At 44.8% G+C, this 27,455-nt stretch overlaps 1 protein-coding gene across 1 annotated transcript in view; it reads left to right on the top strand.

Annotated features, from left to right (window-relative positions):
• DSCAM (DS cell adhesion molecule) overlaps nucleotides 1-9,136 on the top strand; it is a 445,083-nt gene extending 435,947 nt beyond the window's left edge. The window contains exon 34 of the mRNA XM_017736327.1: nucleotides 8,140-9,136. Coding sequence (XP_017591816.1) covers nucleotides 8,140-8,483 — 344 coding nt within the window. The 3' untranslated portion in view covers nucleotides 8,484-9,136. The remainder of the gene's footprint in view (nucleotides 1-8,139) is intronic.
• Nucleotides 9,137-27,455: the final 18,319 nt, after the last annotated feature.

Genomic DNA, 27,455 nt, shown 5'->3' with positions numbered 1-27,455 from the left:
TGACAAGGCACAGATGGAAAGGGAGCGCTCCTGGGCTTACCTTTCCTATCACCATTTCAGTATTTATTGACAAATTTGCTGACTTTAGTCCTGCAGTGGGTATTGATTTACACAGTGAGGCCCCTTTTCCATGTTTTTATAACTTAGACACCCCATTAAATCCAAGCAGGAGGGCATCAGTTGTGCAGGTGCACCAGCCCTGTGAGGCTGGACATCCACATGGCATATCCATAGGGTCTAAATCTATCTGACCCCGGGAGTTAATCAATTTTTCCTTCCTTCCTCAGCTCAGTGTCAGAGAAGCCCTTAAAAATATGTCAGTTCTCCTTAAAGTTACTTCTGGAAGGGACAAAGCATCTGACAGGTCTTTTGAATGTGCAGCACTGCATTAAAGACCCAAGTTCTGCTTAGAGAAATGCAAACCAAAAACGTGCTTCAGTTCCTGTTCCATTAGATCTTCCAGGAAGAGGTAACAATGTGATAATCAAGGCTCCTGCCATCCTCTCAGGCAGCTGCACAGTCTGTTATGTCAATGTAGTTCAGATGGATGATTTCAGTTCAGCTACAGCAGTCATGCTTTTACTTTAAGACATCTTGATCAAAGGCTTTTTCTTGGAATCAGAAGGCTTAAATCTAAATAACAAAATGAATCACCTTTAAAAAAAAAAAAAAAGAAAAAAAATCCACATTAGTTGGAATCCTCATTTTCAGTCACTTAAACCTAATCTCCAGTAAGTAGGAATCAATTTGTAGTCTTGCTGAAATCCATAGAGTCACTGATTTATAGCAGTAGCAAATTTGGCTCCTGAACTACAGATTTACTGATACCCTGGTGTTCCTTAAGAGATAACTCCAACGACTGTAGTCAACAGCAACTGTTGTTTTTATTTTGCTCTGTGAATCACAGCTGGTATTTTGAGTATTTTTACAGTATTTTTTAGTAGACTGCAATGTGAAACATTTAACTAGGTGTTATAGATCTCCAAACCATCTATGAGGGCACAGTTTTTGTGAAGAAAGATGCCAGTTCTAAAGTACAGCCCTGAAGAGGTGACAGGGAATTCTGATTTCTCCATCGAGAAATGGGAAACTTGGCTATTTCTCTAACATTTTTCACCTATTTAGGTGAAAAATATAAACAGCATAAGGGTGGGGTGTTTTGCTGCCTGCTGAAACACAGTGAGTGGCCCAGAGGATGTGTTGCTGTGGGTCAGAGAGCCAGGAAGGGCAGGTTGGCAGCTGAAATGCATCCAGACTCCTTGGCCTTGTCCAACACCCTGCATTCAGTTAGTGTAAAGTACCCCCCAAATGCTGAGCACTTCCATCTTTTTTCCAGGGCATCTGAGCAGAGGATGAAGCTGTTGTGGAGAAGGGAAGGACATGTGCCTGCTCTCACAGCAGCTTTTTCATTATTGAGGAAGCTGTGCCCTGTCTCTTCCCTCCTTCCTTTCCACTTCTGCTGCTTGCCTGCTCCTGAGAATGTAATCTAAGTTCTCAGACCTTCTGCCATTTATTCTAGACCACCTTGGAGAATTATTAAATCCAGTGTTTGTCTTGAAAAAGTGGCCTCAGAAGGAACGTTCAAGCTCCTGAATGTGCTGATAATGGTGTGCTCCTGTCAATGGAGAGTGAGCTGAGGTTCTCATTCATTCGGCCAGTCAGAAATTTGCATGTGGAGATTCCCTCTGCATTTCAATACTGGCTCTAGAGAGTGGAGCCCTGGCATTCAAAGCACCCTTCAGAAATTTTTACTCTCCACTTGTGGCATGTTACTGCAAGAAAATAACAACTATCCAACGAATTGGAAAGGCAGTTCCACACTGAGCAGATCCTGGGACCTTTATCAGCCGAGCAAGGAGGTGCAGGACTGATCCTCTTTACCCACCTCCCCACACCCCTGCTTGGCTGAGCAGGACACAGCACCAAGGTGACCAAATAATTGGTTTTATTGCTCATTAGGTGTGTTTATCCCTGCTGCTGCAGAGTGCTGGGAGCCCTGCAGGTGAGGGGGTGATTTCGGCGCAGTGCGGAATGCTCTGCGGGCTCCGTACACGGACACGAGATGGACAGGGAGGGAGCACCAGCAGGTTTCCAACACTGACAGCAGCAATTGTGAGAAATGCTACTGCTGCTATCAGCCTGGCTTCAGACCAAGCTGCTGCTGTCCAAGAAAGCTTTGCCCGCTAAGTTTTTAATGGTGTGTCAGTTCTGAATGTGACAAAGACCTCTAAGCATCACTTACACTCTTTTTAGGCAGTCCTGAAAAACAGCCTGTGAGTAGCAGCAAAGGCTTCACTGATTTATTTACTGTACTAGTGAGCTGGAAAAACCCCACTAAATTTTTTAATCAGCATAAACCTGAGCCTAAGCTATGTCAGCAGCTCTGTCTCCTTTGCTTCCTTTCAAAGGAAAACACAATATCCCATCAGTGCTTCCCCTTCCAAAGTCAGCACAAGCCAAAGGATGCCCAACAGAGTGGGAGTCCATCTGCACAGCACTTGCCTACCCCCAGCACTGCACAAGGTCGTGCTCTGCTCCCAAATTAACATAATTACATCAGCACCTTCCCTGAGCTAACAGGGCTCTATGGATTCAACCCTGGCATGGTTTCTGATCCCATGGAATAATCCCAGAGAGATCTCTGAGAACTTTTCTTTTGCCCACTGGATCTTGAAGCAAGATGTTTGAATGGCCTATTGAAGCAGTCTGTCATAGGTAACGAGTATCTTGGACCAAACCACTACACTGTCTTATCCTTACCTTTGTTACATAAAACACCCTGTCATAGTCACCAGCACTACTTCTCAAAACTTCCTGAGATAATCTCTCAAATAGCACGGAATTTCCTCCACATGGCAACCAGAACTCGAAAACCCTCAGGCTGTCGCCATCACTAACGCTATCTCTGTTGGAGTGTTGAGAAGACAAATTGCTTTTGCTTTAGTGGAGGTTCTGATTCATGAGAAAATGCACAGAGCTCTCATGTAAAAACTTGGTAAGAGCATCTTTTTTGCAGTCTGTGATGATCCTTGTATTGAAAATAGCACAAATCTTTAGAATTTTTTTTTCTGGAGTAGATGAAAGCAAAACAAAAACCCATGCAAGCTCTCTGGCATTTGAAAGAGGAATGAGGTAAATCTTTTGGGAGAAAGGAGTGCTTCTCAGCTTGGTTTAGTTCTGCAGACGAGACAGCAGAATAAAATCTTGAATAAAATCCAAGAAAAATTCAGCAGTGATGTTTTTCCCTGCATATAGCCTGTCAAATTCATCCCAACCCTTCCCACACCTGAAGCTGACCTCTGGAATACGGCTAAAAATGTCTGTTGTTTTCTTGCAAAGTGCTTTATATCAGCTTAGTTGTACTGAAATAACAGTAAATTATTTTTATTTGGTGCTGCATTACCTCAGAAAATACACCCTTTTTGGTAGAACGTGTTGCTTATGGTAAATGTCATAGTAAATGATTTTTAGCATTTGTTTACAAATATTTATTTGAACTAACATTTTCTTAAATGTACTATACTAAATAATTCATTAGAGGCTTGGCCATTAAGTAAAAGGAAAGACTGAGGTAGCTCTGGCTTAAATTGCAGCATTCAGATTTGACTGCATCTTTATTATTTCTGTACAAACTCAAGGTTCTTAAACAGCAAATTCTCCTTTCTTAAAAATTGCAGAATCACTGAAAGGTCGGGGTGGGAAGGGACCTCTGAAGATCGTCCAGTCCAAACCCCATTTTTAAAAATGCATCAGAAAACCATAGTTTTAGAATGTCTTTTGTACTAATTAAGCCAAAATGCATGAATTATTAAACATGCTCATTTGCAGTGCTCATGCACTTGAAAGGTTTGCTTTCATTACTAATAAGGCACAAACATAGCTGAAAAGAGGTAATTAGAGCATCAAAGGCAATGAACCATCCTGAAACTTCATAATGCTTTGCCCAAAAAAAACATCATTCAGCTGAATAGCAAGAACCCAAAAAAATGCCTACACTGTTGTGTCCAGAGGATAAGAACCAAAGTCTTCCCAAGTAACTCCAGAGATACAGCAAGAGGCATTTTTTCTACTCAAAAGTACCTTAAGAATTGATGTAGGAATGGCAAAGGTGAACCCCTGTGGTTATAATTCAAAGGTTGTGTTTTGAAGTCAGAAACCCATTAGTTCTTCTAAATCAAAGACTTTTTTTTTCATCCTGTAAGACCCTTTCAACCCTAGCACAGAGGAAAAAGTTGCATTCTCAAAATTTTTCTTTGCTAGTGATTTTAATAATGTGCTGTGTTGTATAAGCATTTGCAGGGAGAGATGCTCCTCGCAGATAAGAAGGAGCACTGGCAGTTTTTATGCTGGGAAAATGTGTACATCACATTAAATAATGAGGGCTCTGCAGAAGCCATGTCAGAGATTGTGCTCTGAGTACCCAGCTTTGGAGAACAAGTTACACTCTGTGGTTTCTCATTACTGAAATCCTACTGGAACTTTGCCCCCAGACATTTAGAAAATTGCAGTAAAGTGACTGCATATTGTTTACACAGATTATTGACTATGCCTTCTTATGTAGATTTAAGAAGGGGGGAAAAAGGTCTTTTTTACATAGCCCGAAGCTCTTCAATACACTTGAGAAATGTCTAGACAGCAGCTTGAAAACCAGCCTCCATCTCTGTAAGGTTCAATGCTCGTCTTTTTTATAGTCCACTCATACCCGTGGCTCTCAAGAAGCAGCAAATGTGGCAAGGCACAGAAGCAGCTCCGTGAGGTATCCACGGGGAGCTGCTGATAAGCCACGCTCCAGCTGCTGCTCTGCACCAGCTCCTTCCTGGAAAGTCAACCAAAAAAGCAGAAAATGCAGCAGAAAGAGGGAGTGAGTGCAAAATGGCCTGGCTGGTGTTAACAAAGCAATGGCAGCCCCTCACAGGCAGTGTTGGGGTGACAGCACCTTTGGGAAAAGGCTGGTTGTTGAGGGAAATAGATTCATGGAGTGGTTTGGGTTGGAAGGGATGGCACAGATCATCCAGTTCCAACCCTCCTGCCATGGGTAGGGACATCTTCCACTATCCCAGGTTGCTCCAAGCCCCATCTGACCTGGCCTTGGACACTGCCAGGGATCCAGGGGCAGCCCCAGCTGCTCTGGGCACCGCCAGGGCCTGCCCACCCTCCCAGGGAACAATTCCTTCCTAATATCTGATCCAACCCTACTCTTAGTTGAAAGCCATTATTCCTTATCCTATCACCCCATACCCTTGTGAAAAGCCCCTCTCCAGCTCTCTTAGAGCCCCTTTAGGCACTGGAAGTGGCTCTGAGGTCTCCCTGGATCCTTCTCCAGGCTGAACAACCCCAGCTCTCCCATCCTATCTCCACAGCAGAGAAGCTCCAGGACTGGGTTCAACATAGAAAATTTTTCCTCTTCTGCTGGGACTGAGGGACCCCTCTGGAGCATAGGAGTAGGGGAAAAAAACCCCTTTCTGACCCCAGCAGTCTCTAAACATGCCTGGCAAGAGGGAAGTCATCACTTTGGCATTGTAATTACTCACAGAGTTCTCTGCTGTTGCGATCTCTGAGGTGCATTTTGCTGCCCATCTTCGCTGGGCCCTGGCAGTGAAACCCCACACCCCAGGCAGCCAAACCAAGCTCCTCAAAACCTTCATTAGTGGGCAGGAACAGGTATGGGGGGGCCTCACACTCACTCCCACACTCCTGTCTCTCTCCCACTGGGGAGGAGAGGGGTAGGAGCAGGGCTCCTTCTCCAGGATACGGCAATGCTGCACAAAAGCACAGCCACAGGGAGCAGTGACACAAGCACTTCCCATCCTGGCTGTCTCCTCCCCACACGGGGAATGCTCTTTGGAGCAAACCAACCCCACCACTGCATTTTGGAAGGACTTGGGCTACAAGGGGATGCCAAAGCAGAACTGAGGTGAGCAGGGGGTTGGGGCCTGGGTGCCAAGGGGGCAGGGAAGGTGTTGGACAGCACAGGTGTACGCACAGGCAGCTTGGCTGAACGGATAAGTGCAGTGAGTTGGTGCCTCCCTGCTCCTGTGTCCGTGTCCTGATGTCCTTCACCCCAGCAGCAGCAACGTTGCTGTCTCAGCTGAAACAGGTCTGACATGCAGAATGTGCTTGGCATGAAAGGTACTGGAGGAGAATCAGGCAAACCAACGAGTAAAACCAATTGAAGTTAACACAACTCCTTTTTCAAGAGGCAATCAGCGTGATTATCATCACAAACCTCCCCCTCTCCCTCCAACTCCACCGTGTGTGTCAGCCTCATCTTGAGATACTCCCATCTTACTCCACGGGGGTAAAACACCACATGACGTGAGCCTGTGCTGGAGATGCATCCAGAATAAAACATATGGTGTCAGACTGTGCCTGAGGGATTTCTGTAGGAATAAACACAGTTTCTGGCCTAATGCAACTCCTCAGCAATTCTCTGTCTGTGACCTGGAATTACAGATAGAGCAGATGCTGTTGGTCCTTTAGGTAAGACTTGCAGTGCCTTGACTGACGTGGGAAAGCAGACGACCTGTTTTGTTTCAGGTCATGGGACAGCTTTTAGCTGGGCTAGAAAAAACCAAAATTGTTAGACATTGTTTTATTACGAAGAACTGCTTTCCTGGTCTGTTGTTTATGCCACTGGCACAGGTCAGCTTTAATTTCTCCTGCTGTAAATAGCTCATGGAGAGCTACACAGGTGGTGTGGTGCCAAGTTTCCTACTTTAAACATTCAGGATGCATCCCATCTGTAGATGAGACTCTGGGTTTGATATCAACCATAAAAAAAGAAGCTCCATACCTGCAGGGATCTCTAAAGAAAGGAAATTACTGTTCTGAGTGCTCCTGTAACTGTGCTTTTTTTTCACACATAGGTGAGGTTACACCATCAAATATTTTTAGAAGGGAATGTCATTATGTGCCTGATTGCTTCTCATTTCCTTGAAGGAACGTCATGAATGACTAACAGGCCCAGGAATCAGGGGAAATAATGAATAAGAGGTTTTCTTGACAATACAGAGCAGAAGGAAGGGTTGATGCAAGAGCCCGGGTGCCAGTCCCAGTGTATTTTGTTACCACAAAGCCAGCAGCATCTTGGTAGTGGTAAAAAATTAGTAGTGAATTAAACACAGTGATGACGGTTGCAGTTAAATTTTGTTGTATGAGGACAAGAATGTTTCTGTTTTATTCAGAAATCTCTTTAAGACTACAACCTTAACACAGTTGCATCCATTTTAAAGAGTTTAGTCATTCTACTCAAGATTGAGGCTCATTAAGTGGAGTTGTGAAGGTCTCCATTTAAAATGTAAAATAAAAATTGGAAATTTACTTAGCCTCCACATTTTCCAAGTTTTTTGACAAATTAAAGCCAAGACTTTTCTTTTAGGATTTTGAGAAAAAGTTGTTGGTTTTTTCATTTTATCTCCTCCATGCCTTGAGTGCATGTAAAGCACATTGCACTCCTCATTCTATTGTAAATGATGCCTTAGATCTTGACCTTTGTGTTTTTCAAATCCTGTACTGCTTAGAGTGTTACTCTGAAGTTTCTTGTGGCCTGTTGGTTTCTGCTCTCTCAGGCTGGGTAGACATAACAAAGCCTCTCTGGGCCTGCACTCCAAGGTCACCCAGACCATCCTAGGCCCAAAAAGTATAATCCAAAGAGCTTCAAGGGGGGCAAGTGGAGGGGAATTACATCATTGAACTGAAGCTTTAATTGGAGAATTAACCCTGATATGCAAATGAACCAAACCTATAAAAGTGTGAAGAACTTGTGACCTGTTGTCCATCTTGGGGTCCATTTTGGCAATAGCCTCTGGCTCCCAGGGTGTACCTTTGAAGGCCTTTCAAATAAATACCTATTTTATTCTTTTACTCCTGTCCAGTCTCTGTGTCTAGGAGGCCTCTTAAGGCATCATGAAAACTAAACATTAACAGTCAATTCTTGTGGATCTGCCCAAAAGGAGTTTGTTTCATGATTCTGTAAGATCATAGCATGGTAAATGGCTGACAAATAATCTATCAATTATAAGTTCTGATCACAGATCCTCCCCTTTGATGGCCAAACCATCTCGAGTCGCTCCCCCCGGGTGAGCGCCACACAACACACGACCCGAAATGAAGACTCATTTCTCCCTTTTGCCTCCCCAGGTGATCTCATGCATTTGCCACCCTACCTTAGGATGGACTTTTTATTGAACCGTGGCGTGCAGGGCACGAGCAGAGACCTGGGTTTGGGGCAAGCCTGCTTGGAGCCACAGAAAAGCCGAACCTTGAAGCGTCCCACCGTGCTGGAGCCGATCCCCATGGAGACATCCTCCACGAGAGATGTCCAGTCATGGCAACCTGGTGCTGTGGCAACGTTACCTCAGCGAGAAGGAGCTGAGCTAGGACAGGCTCAAGCAAAAATGAGCAGCTCCCAAGAATCCCTGCTGGACTCCCGGGGCCACTTGAAAGGCAACAACCCCTACGCAAAATCTTACACCCTGGTATAACGAAAAGAGCATGGCTGGACAGTGGCTGTAAATATTTACACTGAAAAACAAAAAAATCCAATGAAAGCTACCTTTTTTTTATTGAATTCCAATATTTATAATTAAAGAAGAAGATTGCCAAAATATTTGACAAAAAAAAAATAATAATATGAACGACAGACAGTGCAAAGACTCTCTTGCTTTTTTTCTGTCTGAGTGTGAGCTTCATCTGACTGGACATCTGAATTTTTGGGTAAAAGAGTCCAGTTTTCTGATCTTCACAAGCGTTTGTGTTTTTACTGATTTTCTACGAAGTGCATGGAGACTTAACAAAAACATTTTAACCAGAAGTTCCATCAGACAAGATTTAAAAGGGAAAAAAATCACAAAAAAAAAAAAAAAAAAAAAAAGAAAGAAAGAAAAAAAAAAGAAAATCACCCTCTTTGTGAATTCAACAGGAACATTGATTTGGAAAAACAAAAAGTCTTTTGTCATGTTTGCACTTTTTTTTTTTAATTAGACAATGGGTCCTTGATTGTTCTTTTTTTGTTGTTAATTAGGATGAGTGGTGTCAGTGGAGTGAGGAGATTGATTTGGGTTTTTTTTTTAATATTAATTTAATGAGACACTCTTTGCATTTTGTCTATGCGAAATAAAAGGGTCTTCTGCCTTTATTTGTGATGTCTGCTTCCATCACCTTTTGCTGTGGCTTTCCCTGAGTGTGATAATCATGTCTGTGCCGTCCTCTGAGCAATGTCTTCTTGTGCCTTGGGAAAAAAGAAAAGGAGCTCAGGGGTCACATTTTTGGAAAAAAATTGGGGTTCACTCACCTTTTTTTGCTGCTGTGGGGCAAAGAGCCCTGAGTGCTCTGAACCAAACCCACCCAGGACTCTCAGCATTTGGTCTATCTCCTGCCAGGAGGCTTTGGTTCAGCTTCAATATTTTTTGGATCAGAAGAAATGCGCTGACGTTGCTTTACTTCCTCCTTAGGAATGGATCTTTAGCCCACTTGGGAGCAGCTCTTATGGAAATCCCATTGCTTACGTAAGGACTGGGGCGGGGGAGGGAAAAACCCAACTTTTCCCATAGTAGGAAAAATGGGGGGAAAAAGTTATTCCAGGTCTTTCTCTAGAGGAAAAAAAAGCTTGTTACGTGGGAGCTGTCAGCTCGTATTACTTTGTTGCCTCTTCTGATTCCGGGAGAAGTAATATTGCTTGTTTCATGCAAAGCATAAATGATTGAATACTACAGTCGGTGTTTTTAACACAACAGCCCTGCAGCCGCCTTGCTAAGTGCCTCCTTGTGTGTGTCCTGGCCACATCTAGCCAAGGGAACACGGAGCAGAGCATCCCAAATTAGTGCCAACACGCTGTTCAGCACTGGCTGGAGGTCCCAGCCGTGGTCTGACAGCAGCAGAGCTCGGAGTGCTTGGGCAGGATGGGAGCTCCCCGCAATTTCCCCGGCTGTGGGCACTGCTGATGCAAACATTTCTGCACGTGCTCAACTCAAATTGTTCCAAAATAGAAAAGTGCAGCAATGCATGGTTGTTTCGTCACTGATTTTAATGGGATTATGCTGTTAAAAGGGCACTAAGTGAGCACAGTGCTTTAAGTGTTTTGAAACGAATCAGGTTGCACTTGCATCCTTAGCTTTGCAATGCTCAAGGGCTAAAGTTCTACAGAACCCAACAGAAGAGACCAAATGAAGACATCCTCAAGGTATGTACTTCTTCTAGACCTGCAGATTGCTGAGATGTCACTCAGTTAAGGAATCATTTCCCATCTAGTCTGCATGTTTGACCAATATGGTCGTAAAACATTAAAAATTTTAAAAAAGGACACCACCAAATAACCAAACCAAAACAAGCCCAAAAAGCCCCCCCCAAAAATATCAACACCCAACCTTTCACCTCCAAACCAAAAATTAAAACTAAACCATTAAGAATTACCCATGAAATATTTCCAAACAGAATGAAGTAACTATCTGTCAGTACTATGGTTTAGTTGATAAGGGGGTGTTCAGTCAAAGGTTGGGCTCAATGATCTTGGAGGTCTTTTCCAAGCTTAATGACTCCATGAAAAAAAGATTAAGCTATTCATTTGCTTTGGTTTGATGTGTTATTTCTTTTTACCGTAGAGAAAAATGATGTTAATAAGAACCTAATTAAAACATGCAGATAGAAATGTCTTCTACTATTTCCCATTGAAAAAGCACAGAAAATGAAACTTTTATAGAAGATTTTGGGGCAATTCAGTCCTTTTTTATTCCCTCAAAAGTCTTTCTGCTGTGCTCAGCTTGAGGTGGATGGGGCATTAGCACTGCATGCAGAAATAAAAATTGATTTACGCAGTAGCATTCAGGACTTTTGAGTCTCCAAACACTTTCATATTCTATATTCAAAGCTTCCTCCTTGTCCTCTGTAAAAAGGTGAAAAGCTTTTGGACAAAACTGAAGTTTGATGCATTTGTTCCTGTGGCTCTTGGCTTCCCTCAAGCACAGGGGTGGTGGGTCCTGTGGCTGCCCATCAAAACTTCAGTGACAGGCAAGAATGAGCCAGTGATGAAGGGAGGAAAGAGCCACGTTTTAAACTCCTGGTGCCTGCTGATAGTGGAAATGTTCCAACATCTCCCTACATCTACATTTGGCTGATGATCTGGTAAAGTGTCAACCGTCCTTGACTTAATGAGACTTCCTCCTCATCTGTATTCAATGTGCCTGGTAATATCCATCCTCCTTATGAACTGAGGATGCCTTTGGGCCATATTCAAATAAATTCACTGCAAGTCTCCTGCTGGTTGAAATCAGAGTGGAACCAGGCTGCTGCTTCCCTCAGGAGGCTCGGAGCTGCGGGGAGCCTGGCTCTGTGCCCTGCATCCCGACGGATCTCCAGTGTGTGCAACTGTAAACATGTGCACGGTCCCCTTGGCTTGGGGCTTTATTGGCTTTTCATCTTCCCAGCAGCACTGGATAAACATGGAACAGGGGCTCTGAGGGACTGCCTGTCCTACTCCCATCTAGTCCAGGTAGAAGGAATCTTTTCTTGGATCAGTGCAGCCGGGAGCAGCCGAGCCCATGCTGGATGCACTGATCCGCAGGACCAAGGGGACAGGAAGAGTGCTGATGTGTCTCTGCCAGCACCATTTTAAATGCCGGAAGAGAACCATCAATATCCATGGATCCTGTATGCCTGTATCCTGGCACGTGATATGCTTAGAATCATGGAGTCATTAAGGTGGGAAAAGAGCTCCAAGATCATGGAGTCCCAGCTGTGCCCGATGCCCACCTTGTCCCCAGCCCAGAGCACTGAGTGCCACCTCCAGCCCTTCCTGGGACACCTCCAGGGATGGGCACTCCAAACCTCCCTGGGCAGCTCTTTCCAAGGCCTGACCACATTTTCCATGCAGAAATTGCTCCTGGTATCCAACCTGGCCCAGCCTGAGGCTGTTCCCTCTCCTCCTGTCCCTGTTCCCTGCGAGCAGAGCCCGACCCCCCCGGCTGCCCCCTCCTGTCAGGGACTTGTGCAGAGCCACAAGGTCCCCCCTGAGCCTCCTTTGCTCCAGCCTGAGCCCCTTTCCCAGCTCCCTCAGCCGCTCCTGGGGCTCCAGCCCCTTCCCAGCTCCCTTCCCTGCCCTGGACACGCTCCAGCCCCTCCAGGGCTCTCCTGCAGGAGCCAGAACTGGGCACAGCCCTCGAGGGGCCTCTCAGTGCCCAGCACAGAGGGACAATCCCTGCCCTGCTCCTGCTGGACACACAATTCCTGATCCAGCCCAGGGGCCATCAGCCTCTTGCCTACCTGGGCACACTGCTGGGCTTGCCACTTCCCCCATTGCACCAAATGCCCACTTGGAAAATATTCATAGAAGTGAAAACAGCAGTTGGCATCAGCATGAGATTTCCAAAGAAAAGCCCTGAAGGTATCAGAACATCAAGGTATCAGTGTAAGCACGTCTTGCACAAAACTGTGACTCCATCTTGGTCCCGAGGGCGATAGGAGACTTCACTTCAAAAGATGAAATTAAGAGCTAAAATTCTTCCCTGTCTTCCATCTCCTAGAAATCATACCTCCTGAGAGAGACTCACTCTATTTCACGTTACACTTTTCCTCATACCCCAACCTCAGCTAACCCTTTAATGACTCACAGATAGCAATTAAGTCTCCCTTTTTGTCTCAAATGAGTTAGCAACTCCCTCACTCCTGCCTTTTCTAAGAACCCTTTTATCCTTTATTCCATTACTGTTTCATTTAAATTGTCTGATTAACACAACTGCAGTTTAACTCAGAAGAGTTTTTCCCCTCTCCTTGTTTTCAGGTTGAAACTTGTTTTTCCTAACCAGAACCGAAGAAATTTTGACAGTTTAAATGTTTATCTTTTGGTCATTTATTTTTTTACCCAGGTGAGTTCCACAGCAGTGGTACCAAAGCTATGAAGAGTTAGGAGTTATGAGCAAGGTGAGGTTTTATTACACCAAATAATGTAGTTGAAAAACAAACAAAAGAACCCTGAGCTGCCATTTGGGATAAAAAAGAGTCCAGAGGAGCTTTGTGCAACCTGATTTCCCATTTTCCCAGGTAGCTGAAGGGATGATACCTATCCCTGGCTTGCAGGTGGGCAATAGGTCTCTTCCTGAATCCTTTCATTCAGTAATTAGGGGTAAAAGTCTCCAGACTTTGACATTCAACACACTTTGCCAGCACAGTCAGGTGTGTACGAAGATGAGGTTTAGCTTGAGTTTTCATTTTGGGGGGTGTTTTTTTTATTCTGAAAATATGAATGGCAAAAAGGTGGGATAAAGGGGCAGCTGGATGGGCAAACTCTGCCAGCACATCTTCCTGAGCAGGCTGAGAAACTCTCCCAGAGAAGGAAGCTTTATTTTGAAAGGAAGGAAAGGTAAAAAGAAGGAAAAAAACCCATACAGCCTGTTCATAATTTTAGTGCTAGACAGGTTATTTTAGGTCACAGCAGTTGCTTAATGGGCTCTCTTGGTTGACTATGAAGCATTCCAGCAGGGAAAAAGAGAGTGCTTTTCACCATTAATTTTCTCTGAGCTTGCCTGAGCCTCCCAAGGGAAAGCTCCCCTCCCTCCCCAGAATGAAAATGCCTTTGCAGGAGCCCAGCACACGCTGCTCACTCTGCTGGGGGGTCATGCAGAGCTCCTCCCTGGGGATGGGGTTGTGCTTTCCAAACTATTCCTCCTTTTTCCACAGCAAGTGTTGTGCTCATTTGTTTCAGGGTTTCAGGACAGAAGGTGCTAGAATGGACACAAAAAAAAAAGCTCTATAACTATTTTTAGGGTTGACAGGGGCCCTGCAAACTTCCCAGGAGGAATTCAGCATGGGAAAGTTTGGCACAGGACCTCCACACCCTGCAGCACCCTCCCTCTTGGCTCTGCTGTCCCAGGTGAAGGATTTTCCCCTTCACAGGCACCTGATTTTCAGGCCAGATGGTGGGCAAGGGGACAAGTGACAGGGATGACCCTGAGACAGCTGACCAAACACAGCACAGCCACGGTGAGAGGGGACAGATTTCCCTCCTGTTGGAGCAGCCATCTGAGCATAAAATGCAGGCCTGTCTCTGCAAAGTGCTTGTCAGGGGGAAAGCTGCTGCAGGTATTTGTTCTGGTGCTGCTGGGCACACACAGAGAATTTCTAGCCAGTGGTTTTTTAAATGAGTTTTTTATTAATGGGAAATATATGCACATAAAAGACTTTGAAATCTCTGGGACTGAGTGTGAGAGAAACTGATCCCTGCCCTTGCCCATGGGACAGTAATGCCAACACCAATTTCTGACAGCACCTAAACTGAAAAACTTGCTTTGAGTTACATTGGCAAAGTCACTTGTTTTACATTGGAACCATCAAGTTTTCATCCTCTGAGCCTGTCAGAAAGCACAGCCCTCCCCCTCCACAGTTCAAACCTTTGGACTCTTTACTTAATTGGAAGTGAGAAAGATAGGTGTTTCATAAAAGGATAGCACATAGTGGTGAGAGAAATCCACAACACAATGGCAAGAAAAGGTGGAAAACCTGAAGAAATGCTGTCATTAAGACACCTTGTCATCACAGCAGTAATATGATTTTGGAACATTGCCCAAGCTCAGTCAAGCTACATCTTTGCACCTTTTCTTTGCACCTGAAGTTTCTCCTTTCTTTAGGGGCTTCAGTCTCAGTGGGGTAGCAAAATTAACTGATTCAAGAGTTAGGCAGGGAAAGCAGATGTTTCAGGGCTATCTGTAGTGCAGTGGATGTTTTGGATGGTGTGGGGAGGGAAGGGAGCATTGCAGCAGGGGCTTGGAAATAACGAGCACATATTGAAACATGTATTGCCATAAATTTTCCTTGCCTGTGGCTGATCCTGCAGATTTTCTCTGAGGAAAACACACTGGGTTCACAAACAGCTTGACAATCATCTCTCCTCCCACACCCTTCCAGGTGTCATCCTTTCTCCCCATCCCATCCTGCCCTCAATTTTCAGAAACTCAGTGCAGCTGCCTCTGGATCCTAGGGAACATCTTCCTTCATCTCAGCTGGCATCTCCAGCATCTCCCAGTCCTTCTCACACCCCAGGCTGAGCTCTTGCAGCCCTGGTGCCCACCACCCTGCTTCTGTAGAAGCAGAGAAGTGGGGCCAGGGGCTCCCCTGTGTCCAGGACAAGTCTCAGACCATTCCCAAACATCCTGGAGACAGAAGGACAAACAGCTCAGCTCTGATGGATAAGGGTCAGTCCAGAGGCTAGAAATCAAGCAGCCACCCTGCCTGAAGTGCCTGGCTCGCCTGCCTTGCCCAGAGCTGCAGCTCCCAGCCCTCCTAAGGAAAGCACTCCTGTTTTATTGGAGAGGATAAATAGCTTGGCAGTATTAAAGGCTTCACCTCTATCCCCAGGTGGGGACAGGTCTGCTGGAGCCTCTGTGCACCGGTGTGTCCCACTGCCACCTCTGGCCTGCCTGGTGAGCCACAGAGATGTGCAGGAAAAGTGGGAGCTCACTGGGACTCTGTTGGATTTAAATAAAATTACACCAAAAACACAAGGCAGGAACATTTCTGCTCGTGAAGAGAAGCATTAGAGAGCTGCAAGGCTCTGCTCTGTACCAGATTCTTCACCTCTGTGTAATTGCTCCAACATTAGTAATAGTAAAATTATATGCTTCCATAAGAAAATTTAAATCAAATGTAACCTAAATCAATTTGAACTTTAAAACACTGAGCTCATACCACTTGTTCTTCCTATAGAACAAATTATATTTAAGCTCCAGGGTCAGCAGCAAAGGGAAAGCTTAATTAAAGTTGATAGCAGACTATATAATCACACCTGAACCTACATACAAATAGATGAAGAAGCACCAGGAGCCATTTATTTTATTCTGATATCCTTGCCTGGGCTCTAATAAGATTTTCCTTTTAAAATGGCAACATCTTCAGTTGCATTTCATCTTACACAGTACAGGAGGAATGGATACCTTGGCAATCTGCTCTCTACCAACCACAAAAGCTCGTTCATTAGTCTCTGACACATTGGGCCATAGTTCTTTGCACTTCTAATTAAAATATCATCTCTGAAGGTGAACCCTCTCCAGTATTTGTAAGCAGAATCACCTCAGGTGGAGGAGCCAACACGCTCAGGAACACAGAATTGATGAGGTGCTGCTAAAAATAACTCTGCAGCTACCTTGTCACTTCAAAGAGATCCAAGACAACACTCCTGAGAGAGGGTGAAGCTCGTTTCAGATTTTATTTGAGGAGGATTTGGGATTGAGCAGCTTGCAACACGCAGGGTGGGTTTGGGATTTGGGCTGCTCTCCCCTGGCCCAGGGCTGGAGTCTGGCACAGCTGGATGTGGTTTTCAGAGCAAACAGGGGGAGTTTCTTCTCTGGAAAGGGGTGGGACTGTGGGTTATTTGTGGTCAATGTGGCACTACAGAGCCAGGTGTCCCCTGCTGCTGTGAGTGGCTCATCTGTGATTCCGGTGTGTGCTCATCCCCACTCGTGCCCTTGGCCAGGATCATGTGAGAGTGACCATCACAGCCCTTTCACTGCCTGGCATGTGGGGGCAGGGAGCAGGGAAAGATGCTGAAACCACAGCATCAGCTCCTTCCATCCATGTCACTCTCCAGGGTTTGTCTCAGCCCTGTGCGGGTGCACAGGCAAATCGGAATTTTTCTGGCCCACCCTTTAGCCAATATTGCCCTATCCAGGAGACAATGTCCTCTGGTTATCTTTATACATTTTTATTCTATTCTTTCCCCCTCACAGCAAAAAGTTGAGCTCCTTAATCCATTCAGTGGAAGATCACAAGTCAAAGACTTTTAGAGACAAAAGCTCAGGGCAAGGTGAAGGCAGTAATTTACACTGAGTAGAACTAGAAGAGAAGGAAAAGAATTGGATGAAGTCTGAGTGCTAGAAAGTCTCTGCATCAAATCTTAAAGGTATAGCAAGCCCATGATTTCCCTTCACAACTGTGAACCACTTCTCAAGCCCACATGCACCCAGCAGGTCTCTGGGAGCTGCATTCAGAGCTGTCCCATCCCTCCCAGAGCAAACAGGAGCCCCACAGCCATTCCCATAGGTGGCAAATGGAGGTGGTCAGTGTTTGCCTCCTCAGGAACATGCAGAAAACTTTATGCCAGAGAAGACAATGTCATGAAGAATGTGTTTGGCACAAAAATTACTGCTACTAGTTATGATTATTCTCAGTAGATTTGTTCCAGCATAGCCTGATGTTTAGGGATTTTGCTGGAAAAGATCACTCAGTGGACCCAAAATTTTCGTGCCAGTCTCTCATTTTCAGCTTAAAAACAACCTGGTCTCCTGCCAGTTCAATTAGCAGGCCCAAGATAAATGAGAGTTATCTGCATCTGAGGCTCTGAGGCCAACAAACCATCTCCTGGCATTCCAGGGCATCTCCCTGTTGGTAGCCTCTTTCTCCTGGATTTGGGGTCTAGCAGAGGCTTGTGGGGATTCAGTTGCTAGGTGGGGGCCTTTGAGAGTCCCCTCCCAACACCAGGGCAAATCTCCACCCTTTGGGTGACCTTGGCAACTTCCCTCAGTTTCCAGAAAGCAGCCCAAGCCACCATCTATAGCCACAGCAGGCCAGGATCAGAAAATAAACATTTGCGTTTATGGTTGTGCAGGCTTTTTCCTTATAAAATGAAGTAAGGCAAATTTCAGAATTTCCATTCTCCTGGGAAGCTGCACACCTCTTTTCCCTGAGAGGCAAACAAAGGATTTCCAACACTCACATTAAGAACTGAAAGTGGTTTTGGCCACATCCAGTGATGATCACATGGACAGATTTTCTCTGTGCTGCTTTGTCTGGAAACCAGAGCAGCCAGGACAAGGCTGGACAAGGACTGGGGCTCAGCAGGCTTGGTGAAACCAGCCCTTCCTGAGCCCAGGGTACCAACAACTTTCCTGGAGTTCAGTGAGGGTTCCCAAGCAGCACTTTTTTAGCTGTGCATGCTGGGCCTGACAGAAGCTTGAAATTTTGCCATGCAAATTTAAACAGTGCCCAAGTGACCAGGCAGCTGAACCAGCAGAGCTGGAGCTGGTGCTGACATGGTTGAACTCAGCAGGGAGATTGAGATCCACAGAGCTCAGGGTACATCCCACTCCCCGGGGCAACCTCCAAACACAAACAAAAAGCAGAGTTCCTGGAGGAAAACAGCACATTATGTGCAAGAGGATGAAACCATTTCCAACACATGAGATCTGGAGCAGCGTTTGCAGCTCAATAAAGAGCGTTAGCCCGGATCATGTAAGAAAAGAGCAACTCTTGCCCATTACCTAGCAGTATATTGACTTGTTTCTTACGTGGTTCCATAACAGAAACTCATCTCCAAAGCCTCCATACTTCCAGTTTTACTTCCCAGTAAAACACACATCTAGTTCTGACAGGACAAAATCCATCTTATTTTTACAGTCACTGAAGTCCCAAAGTCTTTAGTAGGGGTTTACGATGAGAGAAGCAGGCAGGTAAGTGGTTAATAAAGACAGAAAGTGACCCACTTGGGGAAGAAAACCGGCAGAGATCAGGAGTTAAGACACTGGCAAAATCCACCACAACTTTAAATTCACCAAGGTGTGCACAGCTGATGTCTGTGTCAGGTCAGGCTTGACAATACAGCTTCTATCTTTTGCAGTTTTAAGCAAAATTGAAAAATTCAGCATTTAGAAACAGGGGCAGTGCTAAATATTATTGTGACCCCGAGAGTGACACAACGCAGCCTCAAAGATGGCAGAACACTACAGTCAGATGTCTCTGAGCTTTGAATTTAGTCTTATTTGCACTGAAAAGGATGGTACTCCCTGCTGTATAGGCACAGCAACAATTCCTGTACTAAAGGCTCCGGAGCTGCAGACCTCAGAGGGGAAAAGCTGCTGGTAAAGTCTCTGTTGGCACTTCTACAAGACATTGTCACGAGCATAACCAAATAACTCAGGAGCCTGAGTGCTTTATAGGCCCCCCCCAACACCATCGTGGAAGGGAGAGCTGCAGGGATTAGATGATTTCACCAAAGTCGTTCTGGAGACACGAGATTTCAGCCTTCATTGCTTTGCACAAAGGGCTTGATTTGGCTCAGCCTGAACCCAGTGGCAGGTTGCCCAAAAAAGTTGTAGCTCAAAGAATATCAGGATCTTGGAATGGTTTGAGTTGGAAGGGACCATAAAGATCATCTCTTAAAGATCAGCCTGGCCTTGGACACTTCCAGGGATGAGGCAGCCACGGCTTCTCTGGCACGTCTGTGCCAGTAGTTGCTTAATAAATGAGGAGAAGACCAGAGGAAAGAGCCTTAAGCTGAGACAGGGGAAATTCAGATCACATATTAGAATCAAAAAACTCACCATTAGGGTGGCCAGGCATGGAAATAAGTTGCCCAGGGAGGCGGTGGAGTTACCATCCCTGGAGGTGTTTAAGAGGCATCAGGATCAGGTGCTGGGTGATGTGATTTAGTGGTTTAGGGGTTACAGTGTCAGTGCTGGGTTAACAGCTGGACTTCATCATCCTAAAGGACACAAGAATGCAGCTGATCTGCAGAATGGGCATGAATATATTAATGGAGATGCTTGAGAAATTCATTGGTTGATTTTGCATAAGGAAATGCTATAAGAGCTGTAGTTTATGAGTCTTCAGATAATGCAAAGGATTAAGACTGTTAACAGAAAAGCGTCACTCACAGGTGTCTACATAGACAAACACTCCAGCATATCAAGGGACATGTGACAGCATTCTTACTAAAGTAAAATAGTTTCCCATGAGGTAGGGAAGTTTTCGAGGAGAGGAGAGGAGAGGAGAGGAGAGGAGAGGAATGCAAGGGGCTCCCTTTGCAGACCTGGGGAAGCCTGTTCTGTCAGGGAGGGTGGATGTCCCCTCTGCCATGTCAGTTTTCCAGAGCACAGCTGGGGATTCCTGAAGTTCCCCGTGCCAGTTCTCAGGACTCTTCTTGCTGTCTGACAGTGACATGATCTTGGCCAGCCCTGGCTGACACATTACAGCCATTCACCTTGGCTTTTCACATACAGAATGCTCCAAGTATTTTCCAGATATGACCATAATGTGAGGTCCCAAAAGCCAGGTGGGGTTTTGTCCTTCATGTGCAGACATTTGCTGCTTCATCTCACCATGACCCCGTGCAGAGAAGCTCAGGGATCTTTGTGGAACACTTGGGCACTGTCTGACAGCATCTGTGAAATGAAATTAGAATCAGGAAATCTCCAGGGAGACAATGAATAATTTCATGTTCATTTCAGCCTCTGAACAGTGAATTCGAAATAAAATACAGGTAGTAGAGAAGAAAAATGTCCCTTTTCCTATGATAGGAGTGGGCTGGGGGAGGGGGGACAGAGGGTGGTGGAGTCAAAACCTGTGTCATAACACATTCCATCATGGAAGAGCAAGAACCATTAATACTGCAGGGGTATCTAATTCTGGCCTTTCTCCACTTCAGATGGCTGCCTTTGCAACCCAGTTATTTTTGATGTGCTTTATAGTGTGCAGAAAGTTTCTGATGGGTTCCTAAGCAATGACCTTGCCTGAAAAGATCATTGATGGCATTTTAATGACTTTCAGATAACTTTTTTATAGCTGAGGTTTCCAACCAGCAGGGTAGTCTTGGGTCCACACCTAAATATATTCTGTCTGAAGAAGTGTCATTTTAAAAAAGCAGTGAAGGATGCCAATTACATCTCAGCATTCCCCAGAGTGCTGGAAAATATCAATACATATATATACATTTGTTAAAAAAAAAAAAAATCTCAACAAAACATCAACAAAGTATGTTACTCTGGGGAACAACTTGCAAGCCTGACTTATTTATAAAAATTGAAATATTTTCTGTAGTTCTAGGAAAAGGTTGATATTTATCCCTCTTTTTTTGCTATAGTATTTACTACATGATTTCTACAGACATTATTTGCCTTATGGAGGTAATTTTTTATGCTGTCTGAATATATTCAGAACATTCAGTATATGAACATAACCAGAATATATTGTGAACATATTCAGGATACATTCAGTAGGCTTTTACTGCAGGACACTTTTATCCCAGTACTTTTCATTATCAAAATAACATTTTCACATATACAGAAAACATCCCAGCATTTTCAACAATTGGTCACATCAGAAGATTTCAGGTATAACTTAATTCTTCAAACGGCTGAGCAATCCCCTTAGAAGAAAATTTAAAGGACAAACACAGAAATTTCTTTGACACATGCAGCCAAATGCCTTCCAGTTGCAGAGACAAATCTGTATTTATGATGGATTTCCAGCATTAAAATGTCCCTGGCTGGCAGAGATGGGCTGGGCTGTGCTGGGTTTTCCTGGGCACTCAGCTCCAGGGATGGTGGATGGGACAGTGGTGCCAACCTGCTGCTGGTGGCACTGGCTGGTCCCTGCTGGGGATGCTCCAGGAGCAGTGGCTGATGCCACCCTGCACACAGAGGAGCAGAGGGGCTGATGGCTGTGGTGGGGAACTCACTGAAGTCATGGAAATGCTGCTGCAGGCTGCTACAGCCACGTGCTTTGGGGCTTTTATTCTTTTTTAAATGCAAAAAACATTTTAAAGGTTACCATCTCTGTGACATTTCCATGTCTGTGTTCTTGCTGGTGGTGGTGCAGCTGAGAAATTGGAGCCAAAGTGTGATTCGAATAACTGTTCTCTGAAGTCCTCATGTTTTCTCTTCTTGGCTTCCTCTGAGAGCTGGGCAGTGCTCCTGGGGCTGCTCAGAAGTGCTACAGGATGCTGAACTCTATGGGATGCTGAATTGGACCCCTCACAACCCAGAGAGCATCTGTCAAATGGCAAAAACCAGCTCCCAACAAAGAGAAGAGCAAACAAAAATCAGAGTGTTAGGTACAGCTTTTAAACCCCTGTGATCATGAGAGAACATCCCATGAGGCTATTCCACGTTTTATGAAACCTTTAATAATTGTCATTACACTTTGGAGGGGGCTGCTCACAGCTGTTCTGTCCCAAATTTAGCTTCCAAAGAAGCTGTAATTCCTGCAAGAAAGCTTCCCCTGAACAGCTCCTGCAGAGAGAGATCCCTGCCTCCCTTCCCTGTGACCCATAAAATGGGAGCTTGGGCTACAGGCCCAGTCTCCAGCTGGTAAAACTGAACACCACTTCTTTTCCAGCTGAGGACAATTCATTGATTTACACTACGAATAAATCCAGTCCTCTCCTTTTACTTTTTTTTTTAGGGAAACAGAAATATTTTTGTTTCTCTGTACAACACACACTCTTTTAAGTTGCAGGCACCTGTGTATGCACACACATTCAAATGTATGTGTGCTTGCAATATAGACAGCAAGGCTTCGGGTCAAACACAGCTATTAGGTAATATATTACTTTATACATAAACATAATTGAGGTGAAGGGCACGGGGAATAACTTTTGTTAGACCAAAGGCTGGAAAAACAGAGAGGTTTCAAGGCAGAGGAGTTTTTTTCAGGTCATTTTCAGGGCTCATGTACCCCCACACTTGTCTTTCTTCCCTTTTTTATGTTAGGTAAGCTAAAAATAATTGTATTTGTGCCCCTAGCCCTTGTTTCATCTCATAGTCTGAACCCATCCTGGTTACCCAGGACTAAGCACAAATTGTTGCTTTCTCCTGGACACATCACAGACCTGACACAGCCCCCATTTCCTCTCTTTTTTACCTTTCTGGGGTTGTGTTTGGGTTGTTTGTCCTCCCACAATCCCAGAAGCTGCAAGGCACAGCACAGCTCCTCTGCCTGGGGACTGTCTGGGGCCTGAGATCTGCTAATTTCTGTGGTGACTGAGGAGAGAAGGGTTAATTAAATCTGTCCATCAGTAGGTGAAAACCTTCCCTGATTTTTATAATGGGAAGATACACAAGTAATTGCCTTTCCATGTGTCACCTCCTGTATCAGGGCTGCTGGCAGGCACAGGGCAAGGAGGAATTGTCCTCTGGGAGTCAGAGAGAAAAGGGGAGAAAATTTGGGGGATTTGTCCAGTTTGAAAAAGCATCTGGGAACAGCCTGGGAGAAATTCATCAGCTCTGCAAGATGAAGCTCAGAAACTGAAGCCTTTTTCCTTCTCTAAGAGCTGGCTAAAAGTAAACCAGATTCTGCTGCAATGAATTATTAAAAGCAGTTCATTTAACATCACTGTGATTTGGCTGGGGTACAGACAGGGCAAAGTGGTTTCCCGAATCTTATTGACTTCCCTAAGTGTCCTATTAGAGGACAAAAATGTGAGTTTGTCAGCAAAAAGATCTGCTGGACAAAAGAACACAGAGGAAAATGCTCTTTGGAGGAAGAAGAGAGTTAAATTGGAGCTCCTGGCAAACAAACAAACAAACAAAAATTTAAAAACTGCAATATTTTATTTTTGAGTGGCTCAGTAGATAAAAGTGTTCTCCGATATTTGTGTCATACATCAGATTCTCCCTCTCCTTTGCCCTCTTCTGCCCTGGTCAGTATTTTAATGAGTCCTATTTCACCATCTGACTTAACAGCTGACTGGGCAGTAACATGCATGGCAGAGTTCAGGGAATCACAGAATGGTTCTGGTTGGGAGTGACCATAAATATCATCCAGTTCCACCCCCTGCCATGGGCAGGGACACCTCCCACTAGACCAGGTTGCTTTGAGTCCCATCCAACCTGACCTTCAATGTTTCCAGGGATGAGGCATTCACCACCTCTCTGTTCCAGTGTTTCACCCCGCTCATCATAAAAAATTTCTTCCTTTTATCTAATCTAAATCTTCCCTGAGTTTGAAACCATTGCCCCTTGTCCTATTGCAACAGGATCTGCTAAAATGCTGCTCTGATTCTTCTGAGTTCTTCCAGCAGAATTTTTACTTTCTCCAGTTGTTCCTCTGTGTAGTTCAATTTCTCACAGCCTTATTAGCTTTGTCAACAGGGCCCTTCACTTCTGGGTTTTGCAGCCACGAGTCCCAGATCACTGCACAAAACCAGGGTGTGCCTAAAACCCAGGCTGTGAAGTTCACTCTCCAAGGCAAAGCTCCCAATAATTCAGGATGGTCAGAACATCTTGGAATGGATCTCACATAAAAATGTGCAGGTAACTCACGCTCCTAAGTGCTTTAATAAATGGATAATGATGCAGAAAGTCTTTAGGGCTCCTCTTTTCTCTCCTTCCCTTTTTCTGTGCTTTAATACATGACAGCAAATAATAACTATCTCTGAAACAATTGGTTAGAGAGAAAAAAAAACCCTGTAAATACACTTTACCAACTGAACTGTTTAATAAAGAAAATTTAAATACGCAATCCCTGAAGACAGATCCAATACACTTTGCATTGCTGCTACTACCAGGAAACAAGTAAAATATGCAAAGAACCATACCAAGTTCATATCTGACTAAAGATTTAAAGGGCTCTGTCAAAAACTATTGCCACAAACATTTGTCAAATTTTTGTTTCCTTCTAATTCCCAGTGATGCCATGAAGATTTTTGCCTTTTCTTTTATACCCCTGTTATACCTTTTTACAACTTCTGTACTCCTAGAGCTTTTTGCCTACATTCTTGGACTTGTTTGTCAAGCTGAGAGACAACATTTTAGAAGCTTCGTAGCCAGGGATCAGTGTGCCCCAGAGCCCAAGGTCCTCTCCAGAACACATTCTGTAAACCAAGAGAGAACCATCCAGGGGAAGGTTCCTTGGGGAGGGGGGCTCACTCGAGCCTCTCATTGGGGAATCTTTGATAGATGTGCTAATTAGTAACACCTATAATGTTATACCTGATGTTGGGGAGATAGACTCGGCGGGGTGCATCTCGATGCACATGACCTGGACGTGTGCACCTAAGGATCCTTAAAAGAAATACCAAGGTAAAATCCCTTTTCCCCTTCTAACCGTGTCTGACTCTTGATTTTAAGACCAGGAAAAGGCATCACCAGCAGGACAGTCCAAAAAATGTCTGTGGAAAACTGTTGCATCTTTAACGTGAATTGTTGACCTCTGTAAGTCTAATCATGGAAAAGGCTCTGGATTTGTAGAAATCCTGGTACTCTGTACCAGCTGAGTGAGAACAGCTGCTGAAATTCTCCATTTTCATCTCTTTTCTTCTTTGTTTTTCCTCATATTTTATTAGCATTTTGTACAGCACTAAGTGATGGGATCTGTGGTGAGGGGTCTGCCCCTGTGTCCCTGTGCTCAGGTGAGAGCCCACCTGCAGAGCTGCCCCAGCCCTGGGACCAGCACAGGGAGGACGTGGAGCTGCTGGAGAGAGGCCAGAGGAGGCACCAGGATGAGCAGAGGGATGGAGCAGCTCTGCTGGGAGGAAAGGCTGCGAGAGCTGGGATTGTTCAGCCTGGAGAGGAGAAGCTTTGGGCTGAGCTCAGTGTGGCCTTGCAGGGCCTGAAGGAGCTGCAGGAAACCTGGAGAGAGACAATTCCCAAGGCATGGAGGGCCAGGAGCCAGGGAATGGCTTCCCAGTGCCAGAGGGCAGGGCTGGATGGGAGATTGGGCAGGAATTGTTCCCTGGGAGGGTGGGCAGGCCCTGGCACAGGGTGCCCAGAGCAGCTGGGGCTGCCCCTGGATCCCTGGCAGTGCCCAAGGCCAGGCTGGACATTGGGGCTTGGAGCAGCCTGGCACAGTGAAAGGTGTCCCTGCCCAGAGCAGGGAGTTTGAACAAGACATCTTTAAGGTCCCTTCCAACCCAAACCATTCCATGATTCCATTCTCATCTGTTCCTTTCCAAACCATGATGGCCAGTCAGGATTTTTAACATCTAGGGGCAGGAAGACCCTTGGGAAGCCCCACAGCTGTACATGGGATGCTGTGCACACTAAACCTTGGACAGGTAGAAGACATATGGTGCTTTTAATTTCCCTAATGATCCTTGTAGTTCCCTCAATCTCGTCAAGAATCAGGGTAAATTAGTTTCCTAAAGAACTGCATTTTGCAGCTAATGGGGAGTCCTTGGCTACCACATGATTATTTCCTAAATGGGAAAAAAAAATGCACATTAACATGAATATTCAAATGAGATTGCAAACCATTAAAGACCCATTTGTTCTACAAATAGAGCTGCAGTGACTTTTTGACTAAATTCCTTGAGAAAAGCAGTTTTCTATAGATGTGAGGGGCCAGAAATTATTTACTCACTCACAGAAAAGGAGAGGTATCTGTTGTTTTGAAAGAGTGAGACTAAACACACCTAGGAGATCAATCTGTTTTTCTGCCTGGATTTTCAGAATTGCTGTTTTTTGCCATTTTCAACAGAATAATCAAGTCCCTAGGTGAACTTGAATAAAATTCTGTGTTCTTTTGAGTTTGATGGACTGGTTATTTTTAGTCAGGTTTAGATGCTAGAAGCAAATTGAGGTTTTTTTAGAGAGTTTGCACAGATCCTTAAGGATTTTTATAACACTTCAGAAGCACAGGGAAAAGCATTCTACTGCACTTATGATGCTTTCAAAGTATTTTAAAATGCTTTAATGAAAAACTTGACAAAATCTCACCAAGAAACAAGAAATATGCAAGAAAGATGGAGAGAGATTATTTACAAGGGATGGAGTGACAGGACAAGGGGGAATGGCTTCAAACTGACAGAGAGGGGGGTTAATTGGGATATTGGGAAGAAATTCTTCCTGGTGAGGGTGGGAAGAACAAAGGCACAAAAAAGTTGTGGCTACCCCTGGATCCCTGGAAGTGTCTTAGTCCAGGTTGGATGGGGCTTGGAGCAACCTGGGATAGTGGAATGTAGAACTAGATGATCTTTAAGGTCTTTTCCAACCCAAGACATTCCATGATTTTATAAATCTGTATATACATATATGAGTATTTATATTCACATGTCCATGTGTACTGTAATACAAAAACTGTTGTTAAAACAAGAAAAAAGAAGAGGGGAGCCCAGGTCAGCATCCTCAGACCACTTCAAAGTGCTTTGGCCTGCAAAAATGATACATTTGGGTTGTACCCTTGCATATCCAACAGTGTTTGCGTGCAGCCAAAGGCTATGGGCATTTGTAAACCACAGCTCTCAGCTAATAAACATTGCACAGGCTCCTGGTACACCTTGCAAATTTTCCTTCCTATTTCCTCCTTCTTTTCCTCCTGATTTTGCTGAGGAAATTTACACAGGGCTGCTGAGGCACTAAAACACGAGGTTTGCTCTTTCCTTCACCGAGGCAGGCTGGAAGCGCGTGTTTTCCTCGTTAGCTGGCTTTTACTGCTTGGAAAAGGGATATTGCAGCCTCAGTGCACAACTGATGCACGGTGCACAGATGCAGTGCCTTGGAAAACATTTGCATTGACTATCATGATGCTTTCCTAATTAGATGCCTCTGAATACAGATCTATTTCCAGCACGGTTTTTACGTCGAACTGCACAACAAATTCAGTTCAACTGGCAGTTTAGCTTATCCAAATGCCATCCATGGAAGTTAGCTGAAATAAATTAAAGAGGCAGTAATGTGCTCGTAGCGTTAACATTAGCATTTTGTGGCCTTTAGCGAGCTCAGGCAATAAACAAACCCGAATTGTGAAAAGTTTCCTGCTGC

Source organism: Corvus brachyrhynchos, unplaced genomic scaffold (assembly GCF_000691975.1).
Source record: "Corvus brachyrhynchos isolate BGI_N302 unplaced genomic scaffold, ASM69197v1 scaffold434, whole genome shotgun sequence".
NCBI classification, from domain to species: domain Eukaryota; kingdom Metazoa; phylum Chordata; class Aves; order Passeriformes; family Corvidae; genus Corvus; species Corvus brachyrhynchos.
This window is presented reverse-complemented; position numbering and strand designations above follow the sequence as displayed.